Below are 15,020 nucleotides of genomic sequence, written 5' to 3'. Positions count from 1 at the left end.
TACTGATCTGTTACTGGTCACCAAAGACATGGTCGTTAGGTTAATGGGTGAATTGGCTGCTGCAGATGCAGCCAGATGTTATCCCTGTGATGGACTGCACGTGCATCCAGGCTGCATTGACGTCTCACCTGATAACAGCTGCTCTCTTTGGCTCCAGGCTGGATAAGCAGTAAAATCTTCACACTGGAACATTTGGAGTGACACCTTTAACCTCCTAGGACCTGGCGTCCACATATGTGGACATCAAGTTTTGGGACGTCTAGACCAAAATACTTAATTTTTCTCTACAAGGCCCTGACATCCACTTACGAGGACGTTATGCTGCCACTGTTCTGTCAAAATTTGAAACAAATGTCCTCATATGTGGATCTCGTTTTTCTCAAAAACCAAAAATGAGGTGAAAAAAAAATCTGGTAATTCTTTGTTTTTACATTCTTTAGGTCCCAATCAACACAAATAGCAAAGAAAAATTAAAAATGCATTCCATGAAACAGTTCGGGTCTTAGGAGGTTAAAGCACACTCATGCGCTCACGCAGTGTCTCTATTTATGAATCAGTGGTCGTTTAGGGAGGCAGGACATCCCTAAAGTCTACGTGAGCGATAACTGGACTTATTTTCATGTCAAACGTCGCCATCAGTCCTCAGCTGGAGACACAGAGTGAGAGATTCTAACGTCAACAATAATCATTAATTCTTCTTCATGACTTCCTAATGAGTGTTTTATTTACAGCATTAATGGAACAGAGTCAGTGGCTTCGTGACTGAGCTGCAGCTTCTGTAATGGTACGTTCCCACTGCCTGAATTACAGGTTCCATTAGAATAAAAAACTAAGGTTTACTGAGACTGATGTAGAAGGACATGAATGAATGAAACCAGAGACAACAGCTCTGGACCAAAACAAACAAACAAAAAATTAGGACACAGTTTCATCTTTTATACTCAATTTTAATTTATAATGCAGGTGAGCCGGTTCTGATATAAAAAAGCTGAGTGACAGAGAAATGCTGCCCAGCAACATTCAGAGCAAAGCAAAACAGCACAACCATCACGTCTGCTTCCTGATCTGCTCAGTTAAGACCAGAAGATCTGATTTTATGAGTGCACTAAACTTTCACCCCCACCATTCATGCAAGCACTTCCCTAACAAACATGCTTCTGTTGGAATAAAAGTGTAGAAAGATGGAAAATACAAACAAAAAAAAGAGACAAAGGTAAAGGCTGTGCTCAACGAGACTCCCGTCCCCACAGCGCCAATCAAAATATGTTACACCAATAAAGAGAACTGGAACTTTCAGCTCCAACCGCAACTAGCTGAAGTGATTCAGGTCAAACATGATTTGATTTCATTTCCACTGCTCAAGTCTGATAAAACGCGGGAAAATACACGTGCATGATGGAAAAACTGCAAGATATCGACAATTTGCAGAAACTAAACTTCACACCACCTGGATAAAAAACACATTCTGAAGGTTTTTGTTTAAAACTCGCTGAACTTTCTGGACAAATCTGTGCAGAAAAATGTAAAAATCAAAGTCTACAGGACACATTAGGAGAACCTTGTGGGAATGTTGGCTTGAGCAGCTCAGAAGCAACAACATTCCTGCAGAGGCGAAGCTCCTGACAGACAAACCCTGTGGAAAAACACTCCACGCCCACACAAAGCTCATATAATTATAAAGTCTGACAGCAGTGCGCGGTGGCCCCGCCCCTCTCTGCGGCGTGCCTGCGGGGCACGGGCCTGTCCCGATCTGCTCACACCTCATTAGCTGGCGGCTAATCAGCTGGTCCGGGTTAAAAGTGGGTTTAATTAAATCTGCGGCTCGCCTGAAGAGTCTGAGGTGTCTGGGTCCGCCCAGCGGCAAACACACAAACACACCTGTCTGGACAGGCCACTCCGACGGGTGGCGGGAGGGGGTTCGTCTTGCGCACACCTCCACCTTTACATAGTTTCAACACAACAACATGGTCTTGCTGTCATATCAGCAGCAGGATCGATGCCCCGCCTTCCTGTCAACGCCCCGATTGAAGCCTCAAATCTTCAGCGTGAAACTAAAAGAAAACACGCTGATAATTTCCAAAAATAAACACATACGATTTTTACACTCTGACACTGCTGGAGGCCCCGTGATTGTCAATACTGCCAAATAAACAAGTGGTTTTATTTTTACCTAAACATGTCCTATTAACAGGTTTAAGTCCATCTGTTCACAGTCCAAACTTGTGATTTTCTGAAGTGGCGTGAAATGAGTTTAGAGGTTTATTTTCTCATTTAACACCAATCAGCTGTGACGTGTATTAAAAATGTGCACAAAGCCAATGATTGCATTTCCAGTGAAATTAGCACTTTGTTCTGTTTTGTCGGGGCCGAGCGCTGCAGGCTTCAGCCGTTTAAGGCTTGGGCAGCCACTAATATGGCAGGAGACCAACGTTTAACATGCACCGCCTCCGCAGGAAAGACTCAGACCTCAAAATTAAAAGTGTGCAACACAAACATGTTAATAAAACCACCCAGTAAAGGATAAATATGTGTGTGTGTGTGTGTAACCCTAACCCTCCCTCTGTTTTCACTCAGTAGAGTCAGATATAAACTTTTTTCTATTTCTGATCTTAAACAACACGAGTCATGAAAAAACAAAAAACCCCACACACATACAAACAGAACTGTGCTTAAAACATCAACATGTAGTGAATGTACTTAACAATAAAAACACTTTTTTTGTTTTACAAACTCTTTGTAGAAGAACAGAAGAAAATACACATCCTGAAAAAGGGAATTTTAGCATTTACAAGTCCATCCTGCGGCTGCGGAGCGCTCAGCGATGGCCACGGACGTCTTCATCAGACTGAACCGGGGGTTTTCCGCCACCAGGAAGAGGAAATGCAGGAAATGTGTGGTGATTTTTTTTGTTGTTGTTCCAGAGAATCCTAACGGACGACGACTCAGTTTATACGAGTTCAAATCGCATCATGTTCCCCCAAATCAATGAGTCAATCAGAGGAGCGATGACACAGCTGGAGGCTTTCAGCCAAACATCACAGCTTTCAATTTTAAAAGTCACACTTCAGTGGATTTTTTAAAAATTTTAAAAGTTATTTCCAGAAAACATGTTTAAGCTTTTTCTTCTAAAACGATTCCAGATGTGTTAAAACTCTGAACTGTTCTGGGTAGACAGTGGGAACACTGGCGGTTATTTTGGCGAACTGGATGATGATGGTGGTGAATTATTAAAAGGTTAAATAATAACTGATAATCACAAAAAAAAAAAAAAGCCATGAAGAAGAAGTGGGGCCTCATTCCCAAAGGGAGAAGCTTCCATAAAAGCTGCAGATATTCAACATCCTGGTGGTTACCCTCCTCACTGCCCGTTGGTGGAGGTACTGTTGGGGGCGGGACTGGAACCCTCTGCGCCTGCGGGCGGCTGGACGTTGTCGGCCAGGTTGTGAGCGTGCTCCAGGAAGAGGTCTTTGAGCACGCTCAGCTCTTTGCTCAGCAGTTTGATCTTTGCCTCGAGCCGCTCGTTCTCCTCCTTCAGCTCGTTGACACGCTGCTGCGTGTCCATCGCCTTCTGCTTGCTGCGCATGCGGCTCTTCTTCACTGCCAGGTTGTTGCGTTCGCGCCGCTGGCGGTACTCCTCGCTCTCCTTGTCTGCAGGGGGTTTCTTCATCTTGCTGGGTGCGAGGACTTTGCCACCTCCGGTTGAAGGGTTTGCTGGGACGAGTTGCGGGACCTGCTGCAGTCCGGCTACGGCTGCCGGCAGGGACGAAGAAGCGGCGTGGGCCTGGCTCTGGATGACGCTCACGCCGTTGTGGTCAGTTGCAGTTAGTTTCGGCTGCGACGGCCGGCTCATTTGGATGTGCTGCCAACGGGTGCTGATCTTTGACCAGAGTCTCCTCAGGTGTAGAGCTGAATAGAAGACTGGAAGGAAAGAAGAAGGTCCTGCAGATGGACAGAGCCTGGAGGGCAAGACAGACCAGATTAATTGAGCAGATCACACAGAATCAAAGCAAACACTAAGCTGTAGACTAGCCACGGACAACACCACACATGTAAGAAGACAAAGAAATCAGAGACAGCTGTGTGCAGATGTTTCTGTCCACGCGTTTGGAGTGGAGGCCTCACCTGAACCACAGTACGTCCCTTTCACTGACTTTATTTGGTATTTTAATAAGTACAGGTCAATTTTTATCAACTACATGAAAGAACAACACCATCTGATTCGTTAGGGTTAGGGTACCTAATCTCAGAGGTTCCGGTCTTTGCTGGCTTCCTGCGCGTTGACAGGAAGTGAAAAGCGTCCTGGTGGTCTTTGATATCATACAGCTGCATCTCGAGACTTGTGCGCATCATTTTGATCTGTTATTTATTTCTCCACTCTTCTTCCTCTATGCAGTGAACCTCCCTGTCGATCTCTCACTGTTCAAGCCCACTTTTTAACCAAATCAACCTTCTACCTGAGCCTAACACATCACCCACCTGCAAGCATGTCTGTGCTGGTTGAATATCCCATATCAATTCACTATCCAGACGCCTATGCAAATGGCACAAAGGCGGTACTATGGATTCTGCTTTGGCTTTGGCTTTCGGTGGATGCAGGCTCTGGTCCTGCTAAATATGAGCTGCACAGCGCAAACACTGAACATTTGTCAGACTTGACAGCTTTTTGATTTCACTCTGCAGCTCTGCGCCAGAAATGTTCAGGAATTTTTTTTAATTTTTGCAACAAAAGGACTGACAAGCCATTTTAATGTGTTTCTATCATTTCTGGAAGGTGGAGGTCAATCAGCCAAAGTTCCAGCTCTGAACATCATTTCCTCACTTTCCCTTTCGCTGAAACGTTATACTCGGATTATGCAGAGTTTGGTCCAGTTAGGAGGCTTCATCATCACCATCCTCCTCATCCATCACTGCGATACGATAATTGTTCGGATTGTTATTCCGCACGGCCAATTAATAGCGCCGCTCTGATTGGCTGGTGCGTTGCTATGCAGCCAGTCAGCTGTGCGCAGCGGAAAGCGCTCCGGGTGAAACAGCGGAGAGGTTGCCTGTTGTTGCATCATCACGAGCGGCTCTCTTTGTGTGAAGACAGGGGAACTCCAGAGTCATGCGGGGCTATACACAAAACCACCGCTTTCTGGTGACTTTACCGACGTGTGACAAATATGAAATCACACGAAACAGACCGAAACAGGCGGACTTATCCGAAACACGTCGCTTTAAAGTACCTAAACTTTAATTTTCGAACACTTTGACAACTTTCTGTTCACTCGAAGCGACCAACAGGCGACTCGCCGCCTCGCTACTGACTGTCGAGCTTTCCCGCTCTGAGACAGGCGTCGATTTAAGCCGATTTGGCCCGAAACACAACAGCTTTCTTTTAACGTACGCGAACACTGCCTGTTTAGCCGGGCGCATAGCCAGCTAGCGAGTTAGCTCCTGTCGCTAACAGCCATCAGCTCACTGCCAGCTTCGCTGTTTCGGACCTACAGAGAAATAAAACTACGATTTTACCTTCACTGGGAGGCGGCGGGCTCAACCGTCCGTCAAAAGATGAAAAAGTTCCCCTAGAAAACCGAAGTTTAATCCCGTCCGTATGAGCTCGGACTGTTTTTGTTTGTAACATGGAGAGCGACCGATTGCGAAATCTCTTTTACCATGTACGGCAATGTCCAGGATCAACTAATCACAGGCGAGTAGGTGGCAGCGAGTTGGGGTGCTTGGCCAATCACCGATGAGTGTGCGGCGGAGTGATGCAATGCTCTTTGTGATTGATTCGTGTTTGGACCAATGAGACGCTGCTATCTTCTCTCAGCGTTGTTTATGTAACCGAGGCTGGTCAGATGAGTTGAAACACGTATGACTTCATCTCTGAATGATGAGACTCTCTCTCAAAACGGCAGTACCTTCAGTATCGACGCTCCCGCTTCCTTCAGTCACTATAATAACTACTGACATCCGCGTGTACGAAGAAACCACTTCAAACACCTGGTGAACATTCACAGGTGAGACAAGCACTTAATGAAACCGCGGTCCTACCAGGAACACACAAAAAACAATGTAATTACTGTTTTATTAATAATAATCATGACCAGAGAATATAAATGAAGGGATGTATAGACAAAGACCCTGAGCTGTCAGAGGTCACCTGGATCTGACCTGGATCCAAACAAACAAAAACGAAAGATCAACTTCAAAAGGTAAAAAAAAGACACAAAAGAAACAAAATATTTAAAATGTGGGTGATAAAAGTGATGAAAAGAAGTTACAAACAGACAAAAATGTATCCTGACAGCACTTTAATCTCAGGCTGCGAGCTTACATGTGGTTTCTAGAGTTTCCAAAAGTGGAATGGGAGGCAGAGCCTACAGCTTCAGGCCTCTTCTGTGGAACATGTGCTCAAGTTTGGATTCAGGAGACAGACTTTTAAGATGAGACTTCACACTTTCCTTTTTTAAAGTTTATAGTCAGATCAGCTGACCCTGACCATCCCTTATCCTGCTATAGGCTCAGGCTGCCCAGGGATTTCGCATGATAACATGACTGTGTAGTTATAGGTTTGTGCACAGATTTCCCCCCCTATTATTTTACCTTTCTGCTCCACTATGATGGAGTTTAAATCAATCAAGATGAGACTGCAGTGCAACTTTCAGCTTTCATTCAAAGGGTTTAACAAAACTTTTGCATCGACTGTCTAGACATTACAGCCATTTTAATACATAACCTCCCATTTTCAGAGGCTCCTAAGTGTAAATATAAGGATTGATTTTAATAACTGGACATAAATCCTTTGCACCCAGTGGCTACCTAAAGTCTAGAAACAACGCCACAGTTCATCCGGCTGCTTGTACTGGCGGCAACGTCATGAATAAACACCCAGGCCATCATTCTTAAACAACCATCATCTGTCCCAAGATCTTTTTCAGGCTCTTTTAGATGTTTACTGACAGTCTGACCTGTTGTAAACTCTCTATATTTCCATTCACAAATGCATCATTTCATTATGTTCAGAAAAACTATATTCATCCCCAAGGGGCAATTAAGAAGGTATTTTCTTAATAATGGAAATAATTCTGCCATCATGCGCTGTAGGTGTTTTCTATGCTCTTTCAGGTCTGTTGGTGTTGCTGAGCTGGTCAGTGCATTCTTTTTTTAAACAATGCACCAGATTTTTGATTTGGCCAATACCAAAGTCTTTGCTGTTTATTTGGGCTTTTCAGCCGAACGATGGCCTCCCTCACTTGAACTGAGATGCCACATTGAGACGTCCAGCTATCAAATGCAATTTCAACTCTTGGACTTAACAACAGATTTCATATCTGACTATTTCACACGACATAAGATGACAACAGGCCTCATATGACCATGAAGCAGCTTGTCAGTCAATTGTCCTGTGAAAGTTAGTACTGTGCATAAAATGGCTGTAATTCCAGTACAGTTAGTTCAGTGCTTTTGTTAAATCCCCCCAAATTAAAGCTGAAAGTCTGCGCTTCATTCAAATCTTGATTTTTTTTAATTCACTGTTGTGGTGTACAGAGGTAAACAACAGCCCCTGTAAACAGTCACAGTCCAACATCTTTTGGACTTAACTGCATAAATGAAATTGAGCTGGACTGAAAGCAGCCACAAAGAGACACAAAACATGAGGTTTGGTAATAGTGATGCCTGGTCACGTGACCAAACATTACATTGCTCTACTAGGCGCTGCATCCAAACTATGCTGATGTCTGCAAATGTGCTGTGAATGTTGGCCAGCTGTCCATGTGGAATTCGAAGCTGTCACTCATGACTCCAGTGCAGTGTTTGCTTTTTTTGGTAAACTGCTTTTTCAGGTCTGATTGGTTAATGTCAACTTAAATTCAAATCACATTGCTTCTGGAAACAATGTTGTTGTTGTTGTTTTGTTTTTTACTGTCCAACCACACTGTTGCTGCAGAAAATGTGTACAGGACCACTAATGCTGCAACACTGACTCAACACTTTAAGTCCGAGATAACACTGGGGACAATGATGTGATGTCATCGAGGTCAGGGCTCTCGGCTCAACAGAGATTCACCAGTGCTGTTAAAATGAAAGTAAAGTCACTGACAACAAATGAAGGCTGAATGCAGTATTAGGAATGTGATCGAAGTGTGATCGAAGAGGTCAAAGGTCCACGTGCTGGCCTGATCTGAGGTACCCTCGCATCGTGCTGACAGCTGAACTGCAGTGAAGCAAACAAAAGCTCTTCAAATATTTGTCTGAGCGATTTTGTGTATTCTAGTTTGTGTTTAACATGCTGACTTTGAAGTTTAGGAACATTACACTTATTTTTTCCAGTTTTAAACTTTTTTAATTATTATGTTGTTTCCTTAAAAACACGTGTTCCTCCAGATCACTTCAATGATCCCTGGTACTTCCTTCTGAAAGCCACTGGCCTGAAGAGCTTCCCAGTGCAACAGAAAATGCTGTTCACATTTTCCCAGCTGAGTCCGTCAACACTAGTTTTAAAAGTCAGGCCCCGAGGACCACTAATGCTTCCTCAAGGTTCATTAAAAATTCCTCAAATGGGGCAGAAAAAGGACAGAAAGTGGCGCTGGGTCTGTCAGAAAGAAGCAGATTATTGTTTTCAAATGGAGGTCAAGCAAAAACCTGTAAAAATATATATGGAATAAAAATACAAAATAAACAAGCAGCTTGAAATCGCTCCCAACACGAAGATCTCTCCGTTTGCTGCTCATAGAGGGCGCTGCAGTCCAGCTCTTCAGTCCGCCGTCCCTGCCCCCACTGCTCCGCGCTCCGCGCTGCTCACCCGTCCTCATCCAAGAAGATTCCCCAAGTCACATCTAACATTGTAAGCAAGTCATAATAAATTTGCCTCAGTGTTGGATCTTCCTAACTTAGAATTTGGAAATAAAAATACATTACAATAAGGAAAAAGGTTCTTTCTTGCAGGGACTTGACGGTATATATTCATATTATAACTAAGTAATGACAGGTTTTTCCATCAGTGCGCATTCTATTTAACATCAGACGTGTTCTAAGTCCAGAAGATGTTCTCGACTTTTATAACTTGCACATAAAGTCTGTGCGTCCTGCTCTGATAGGTGCCGCTCCCTCCTTTCACAGAGATAAAGTCTGCCAGTGTAGACTGTCCGGGGATTAAAGAAAAGTGCCCAACAGAATGCAGTTCTTTTAAAACAGGTTTTCGTGCTGCTCGCGTTAAGCGCTGAACGCCAGCGCGCTCGGTGTAGAAGAGCTTCTGAAATCCAGAGCAGTCATTGACTTTTGTAAATATTTGTTTTTGTAAACATACATATATATATATATATATATATATATATATATATATATATATATGATGTGACAGCTCCGGGTGGTTTCAGTGCGTCTTCTGCAGCCTGAGCTTTGGCGCTGATGTGTGAGCAGAGCGCGCAGAGAGGAGCGCAGGACGCGGTGTGTGATAAAAGTTTGAGTCGAGTTTGACTCTGAAGCGTTCCCGTGCAGATAGCTGGCAAGACTGAGGGCTGTGTGTGCGCGCGCGCGGGCACGTGTGCCCGCCCACTCCCTCTCTGTATATAACAGCAGTTTGACAGCTCGGAGTTTACTGAGCAGGGGGAATCAGCCCAGCAGAGTAAATCCTGAAGCTGCTTCATTCCGCTTCTTTCCGCGTACAAACGGAGCCACTGCAACGGTCACAGTCTCTCCGAGCTTTGGGTCAGCGCATGCTTGCAGCTGTGTAACCCCCTCTCACCGTATTACCCGACTTTGTGCAACCTGGATTCCCGGAGCTCATCGCCATGCTTGCCCGGGTTTAGATTCTCAATGGAGCTCTCTAACCTATACGAGGTCGCACCTCGGCCCCTGATGAACAACCTGAACCAGCAGCCCTCCTCCGGCTACAGAGACCCGGCAGATCTTGGCGGTGAGATCGGAGACAACGAGACCTCCATCGACCTGAGCGCCTACATCGACCCATCAGCGTTCAACGACGACTTCCTGGCTGACCTGTTCCACCACAGCTCCCGACAGGACAAGCTCAAAATGATGAACGGGGAGTACGACCCGGTGACTTGCGGCCCGGGGCCCCAGCAGCTCTACATGTCCAACTACATGGAGTCTAAGATGGAGCCGCTTTACGAGCACAACCCTCCACGCCTCCGACCGGTGGCTATCAAGCAGGAGCCCCGGGACGACGAGGACATGAACCCGGGCATGCCCCCCACCTACCACCACCCGCACCCGCACCCCCAGCAGTACTCCCAGCAGCAGCAGATGCCGCACCTCCAGTACCAGATTGCGCACTGCGCACAGACCACCATGCACCTCCAGCCAGGGCACCCTACACCTCCGCCGACCCCAGTGCCCAGCCCGCACCAGCACCAACACTCGCACCCGCACTCGCAGCAGGGCGGCATGAAGCTCCTAGAGCAGCAGAGGGGAGGCGGCAAATCCAAGAAGCACGTTGACAAGAACAGCCCGGAATACCGGCTGAGGCGCGAGCGCAACAACGTGGCCGTGCGCAAGAGCAGGGACAAGGCCAAGATGCGCAACATGGAGACGCAGCACAAGGTGGTGGAGCTGACCGCCGACAACGACAGACTGAGGCGCAGGGTGGAGCACCTGACCCGCGAGCTGGACACGTTACGGGGCATCTTCAGACAGCTGCCGGACGGTTCCTTCAAACCCATGGGAAGCTGAGAGCCTCCCGAGCCGGACCGGGAGCAGACTGGACATGGACTGGTACACTGCTGGATTTATACACACAGCTGGTTCCGTTCGTCCGGACGGACTGAAAGCGGTGAGGAGACTGAGGCAGCTGAGCTGTTCACTGCTAAAACACCCGACTGAACGGAGTCCTCGCGATCACACTTTCTCCTCAGACTAGAAAAAATAGCTCCAAAGTTTCTGTGTGAAAACGAAAACCAAAGTGCAGACAGGCTGTACGCAGAAAACAAACTTGAAGCCACTTTGGTTTTTCTTGTTTCAGGAATTTCCGGAAGATGCTTCAAAAAACAGGACTGATAAACTTTTACTGGAAACAGGTGAATTAATCTCACCATCATCTCACTGACTGAGCTCTTCGGAGAAAGACTTGCGCTCACCTTCAGGAGAAAGAGTGACTCGTTCAGTCGGTATATTTTGTTTTTGTTTTGTTGTTGGTTTATTTTTTTTTTGCAGTGTTCATGTGCCTTTTAAAACTTTTTGTGCAAAAGCCGATAAGCTCGTCCCCCCCTGCAGATCCACACAACAGAGGACTGGCTGTTTTTGTGCCTTACCCCCGTACAGACTGAGAGACTCGACCCCACATATCAGTGCAGCTAAGGTAGGGCACGGCGGTGACGAGCCCGGACCAGCCTGTTGTGCACGTAGTTCCTGAATTATTTTGGTTTGTTTTATACAAAGTTACCGTCTCTATCAGCTGATGAACTTGTCTTAGAGCTATGAAACTCAACCTGTATGTATGTTTATTTCCATGATATAACTGCATGGATTTGTGCTCATTTTCTCCTGTTTGTTCTTTGAGGAGGCGTGCAGGGTGTTGGCAGGTTTGTGTGTTCTAATAATCTGATCACGTGATGCAACCCCGTGAGATAATAAAAGAAATCTGAAATTTTTTCTTTTTAAAAAGTAAAGTATTTAAGATTTTTGTTCACTGACACACTGTCAACCACAATACTGAAAGCTTGTACCTCCACTCTTAAGAAGTGTATTAATTAAGACTAAACGAATACCTAAAAAAGGCCCAAATACATTTTTTCTTAGCTTCCTAATACTCAAGAAGGTGTGGAGATACAAGTCCCCCCCTGTTGATTTAAGCCAAAGTAAAATACAAACTAGGAAAAAAAAGAAAGAAGAAAAAAGACTGGAATTGAAACTGTGGTACCTGCTGTCTAGGGGGAAACCATGTATCTGCAGGAGAAGCCTGATGGCAGCTGGTTCAATGGGATTCTGCAGAAACGTGGTTCCTCTGAAGACACTGAAGCAGCTCTCTGTATGCACTATTTGTCGAAGCACAGCTTTGTTGTCTCACACATGATGGGTACTGATCTGAGCAGAAAAAAAACACGCCTGGCTCTGTGCACATACCTGTTTTTATGTGTTTGTTCATTGTGAGAAAGATAAAAAACAAATAAATGTGAACAGGGTTTCTATGCAACATGGTAGTTATCTTCTTCCTCTTCCCCGCTGTTGAATCATAGCTCATGCAGCAGTGCCTTCTGCTCCTCTGAGTTGACCTTTGACCTTTAGCTGGTCTTTTGAGAAAGATTTTAAGACATTTGTGTCAGTCAGGAAGAAGGAAGCACTTTTTTTTTTTTTTACAAACTCTGATGTTAAACCAACATTTGTTTCAAATTGTACGTCTCAATTGTAAAGTAAGCATATATATAAATATATATGAATAAATATATATATAAAATACCAAAAAATCTGAAATATTATAATAAAAGAAGCTCGTTTTATCAGATTCCGTTTGTGCGTTTGGATTTATTTCTCCATTTACTTCTCTTGTTCCTGCATCAAGTTCATTGTATCTCTTCGATTTCTTGCAGTCCATAGGGGGCGCTCAGCCAGAAATGCTTCATATCAGGTTTCATTCTTCAGCATGAATAATGGTAAAGGTACAGTCTGCAGCGCTGCGACTTCTACAGTGACGTCTGGCTGTCATAAAAGTGAAGAAAATCATCGGAAAATCAGAATTTTTCTGACAGCTTTGGTTCCTGTTTTTTTTCTCTGCATGTAGGTCTCACATGCAAACACACGATTAGTAATTTATATGATGTACAGAAAGATAGACGGTCAGAAAAATCTCCACCTCGAGCCGCTGCAGCGGTAAAATGCACATCTCATATTCTCTGCACATATTTTAGTTGCATTCAGGAGAGACGGTCACAGCCCGGACTGTTAAATTACTGCATCAAAGACCTCATTGTGCAGAAAAACATTCTCTGGCATTACAGCAGCATTAATATGTATTTTGCATTTTAGTGGTGAATGTGTTGAAAGTTGTACTTTAATATCACTGACGAACAACAACACGCTCAGGAATTTATTCCTAGTTTAATGCACCGGATTAGACATGAAAAAAAGTCCCTGTTGTGGTACTGAGTCTGGGAGCCGGGCTGGCTGAGTGTCTGGACTCAGATTTTTTGAATGTTCGATGTGATTCTCAGATTCGTGGTTATTTTTACGTCATGTGTTAAGCGTGTTTCGGTTAGTCCTCAGATCCTTGTGGTTTTTGAGTTTTTTCTCTCTCGGTGTTTGGTCTTCTCCTGTGTTCAGTCAGCCCAGTTTTCATCTTGTTTATCTCTTGTCTCCATGTTTGGCGTTCCCTTTCCGTCTCCCAGTCAGTCATGTCCCCGTGTCTGCTTCACCTCGGTCCCTCTGCTGAGCCTTAGTCTTGGTCTCCGTGTTTATCTTACTTCCTGTTTTATTTTGACAGTCTCTTGTCCTGTATACAGTGTGTTAGTTACAGTTAGTTCTAGCTGTGTTCCCACCTGTTGCCCATCCTCTTGATATCCTGTGGGTATTTTGGTCCTCAGTGTCCCTCTGCTCGTTGCCGGTCGGTCCCGTTTCCCTGTGCTCTGTAGTTTCCAGAGTTTTTGCATTTAGTTTGAGTTTCTAAGTACAGCAATAAAGATGCCTCCTTAAGTTAATTCACTTGTCTTGGCGTCCTGCGTTTGGTCCTGCCTTGCCTGCCACACAGTCAGTGTAATTTATGTACGTAAGCAGTACAGCATAACAAAATTCATGATGCACGATAAGGAATATGAACAAATCCTCTCTGATTATCTCAAGGAAGTAAATAGCATTCAGCAGCACAGCTCCAATTAGATGTGCGCTCATGTTCATCTGTTTGAGTCAGAAATGAATTATTTGTCCTGCTGGATGGCCGAGCAGGCGCGACTGTCCTTCAATGTCAGATTGCATGTGACACATGCAAGCAGATTTGATGTCTCTCTCCAACAACAGACAGTTACAGTGCACACATGCCGAATCATTTTTTTTTAAATGACTCAAACTAGTGGCAGTTTGGCAGAAAACGAACACAAACTACAGGAAAGTTTCCCTAATGTTTCGATCGGTTAAAGGAAGTGGTTGAACGTGGAGGTGACCTTTTTTCACTACTTTCTTTGTCGTCTTCCCAGCAGAGACCACGACGTTTCCTCGTCACCACCTGCAGACGATATAAATAAATTTGTGATTTTAGCCCCTTTATTTTGTTGGCCTACCTTCTGTGCACCACGTCTAGGTTTTGGCAGCGAGTGCTGAACCCTGTGCTACTGCTGCTGCTATTGGTTGGCTGTGCTGCTGCAGCTGTGGTGACCTGTGTGATAGATTAACTCCGGCATTAAACATCTGCATGCAGATTGTATAATACAGAGGTTTGAGGAAAAGGAAGAAAGAGAGGAAAAAAATCACAGTGGTAATTTTGCGCCTGACTGTTTGTGTAATTTGTAGCCTGTCAGAACTACACATCTTAAAAAAAACAAGAAAAGCTGGGAAAGAGGCGGTTCTCAGCTTAAGGCTTTTCAAAACCGATCCAAGGTTCCAGGTTCATTTTGTTTTTCAAAGTTAATGTAGCTGAAGAAAAGTTCTCAACACACAAAGGTACACACAATCTTAATCAAAATCATAATTGTGGGTTGGAAGTGCATGAAAAGGTTTTAATTTGTAAAATAACCCAAACTTCACAAGTGCAGTGAAACATAAAGTACAATATTTGCCTCTGAGATTTGGTGCAGCCCAAATGCAAAACAGGGAAAACTGAAACAGAAGCATATTAAATGTATACAATACTAATGTATTAATGTATTTGGTTACCTGCTCGCTTTTAAACAACGCTTGCTTTTACACAACATATCTCAATTTTGATACTTTATTCTCATATTCGTGGGTGAGAGGGGCTGTTAGAGGTTAATGATCCACAAAGTTTCCTGTTTTTATCCTGAAAGGCACCTTTAGATCAAGATCTTGGTCTCAGACATTGGTCTGAGTGAGGCTCTCAGACGAGTGTCTGCTTGAACCTGCAGCAGCACGTC

At 44.6% G+C, this 15,020-nt stretch overlaps 2 protein-coding genes across 2 annotated transcripts; one reads left to right on the top strand and one right to left on the bottom strand.

Annotated features, from left to right (window-relative positions):
- Window positions 1–926: 926 nt before the first annotated feature.
- On the bottom strand, window positions 927–5,706 carry cebpg (CCAAT enhancer binding protein gamma). Its single transcript, XM_085479304.1, has 2 exons — window positions 5,512–5,706; window positions 927–3,956 (listed from the first exon to the last, which is right to left on the bottom strand). The coding sequence occupies exon 2, from the start codon at window positions 3,848–3,850 to the stop codon at window positions 3,359–3,361; it is 492 nt and encodes a 163-aa protein (XP_085335430.1). The 5' UTR covers window positions 3,851–3,956; window positions 5,512–5,706; the 3' UTR covers window positions 927–3,358.
- Window positions 5,707–9,622: 3,916 nt separating this feature from the next.
- cebpa (CCAAT enhancer binding protein alpha) lies at window positions 9,623–12,445 on the top strand. Its single transcript, XM_085429533.1, has one exon. It carries the CDS (start codon window positions 9,802–9,804, stop codon window positions 10,675–10,677), a length of 876 nt encoding a protein of 291 aa, XP_085285659.1. The 5' UTR covers window positions 9,623–9,801; the 3' UTR covers window positions 10,678–12,445.
- The last annotated feature ends 2,575 nt before the right edge of the window (window positions 12,446–15,020 follow it).

Source organism: Copadichromis virginalis, linkage group LG1, assembly GCF_057382275.1.
Source record: "Copadichromis virginalis isolate Kocher_CV1m ecotype Utaka linkage group LG1, C_Virginalis_male_GT1.1, whole genome shotgun sequence".
Classification (NCBI taxonomy): Eukaryota; Metazoa; Chordata; class Actinopteri; order Cichliformes; family Cichlidae; genus Copadichromis; species Copadichromis virginalis.
The sequence above is the reverse complement of the archived record's forward strand: the minus strand, read 5'-3'. Positions and strand labels throughout refer to the sequence as shown.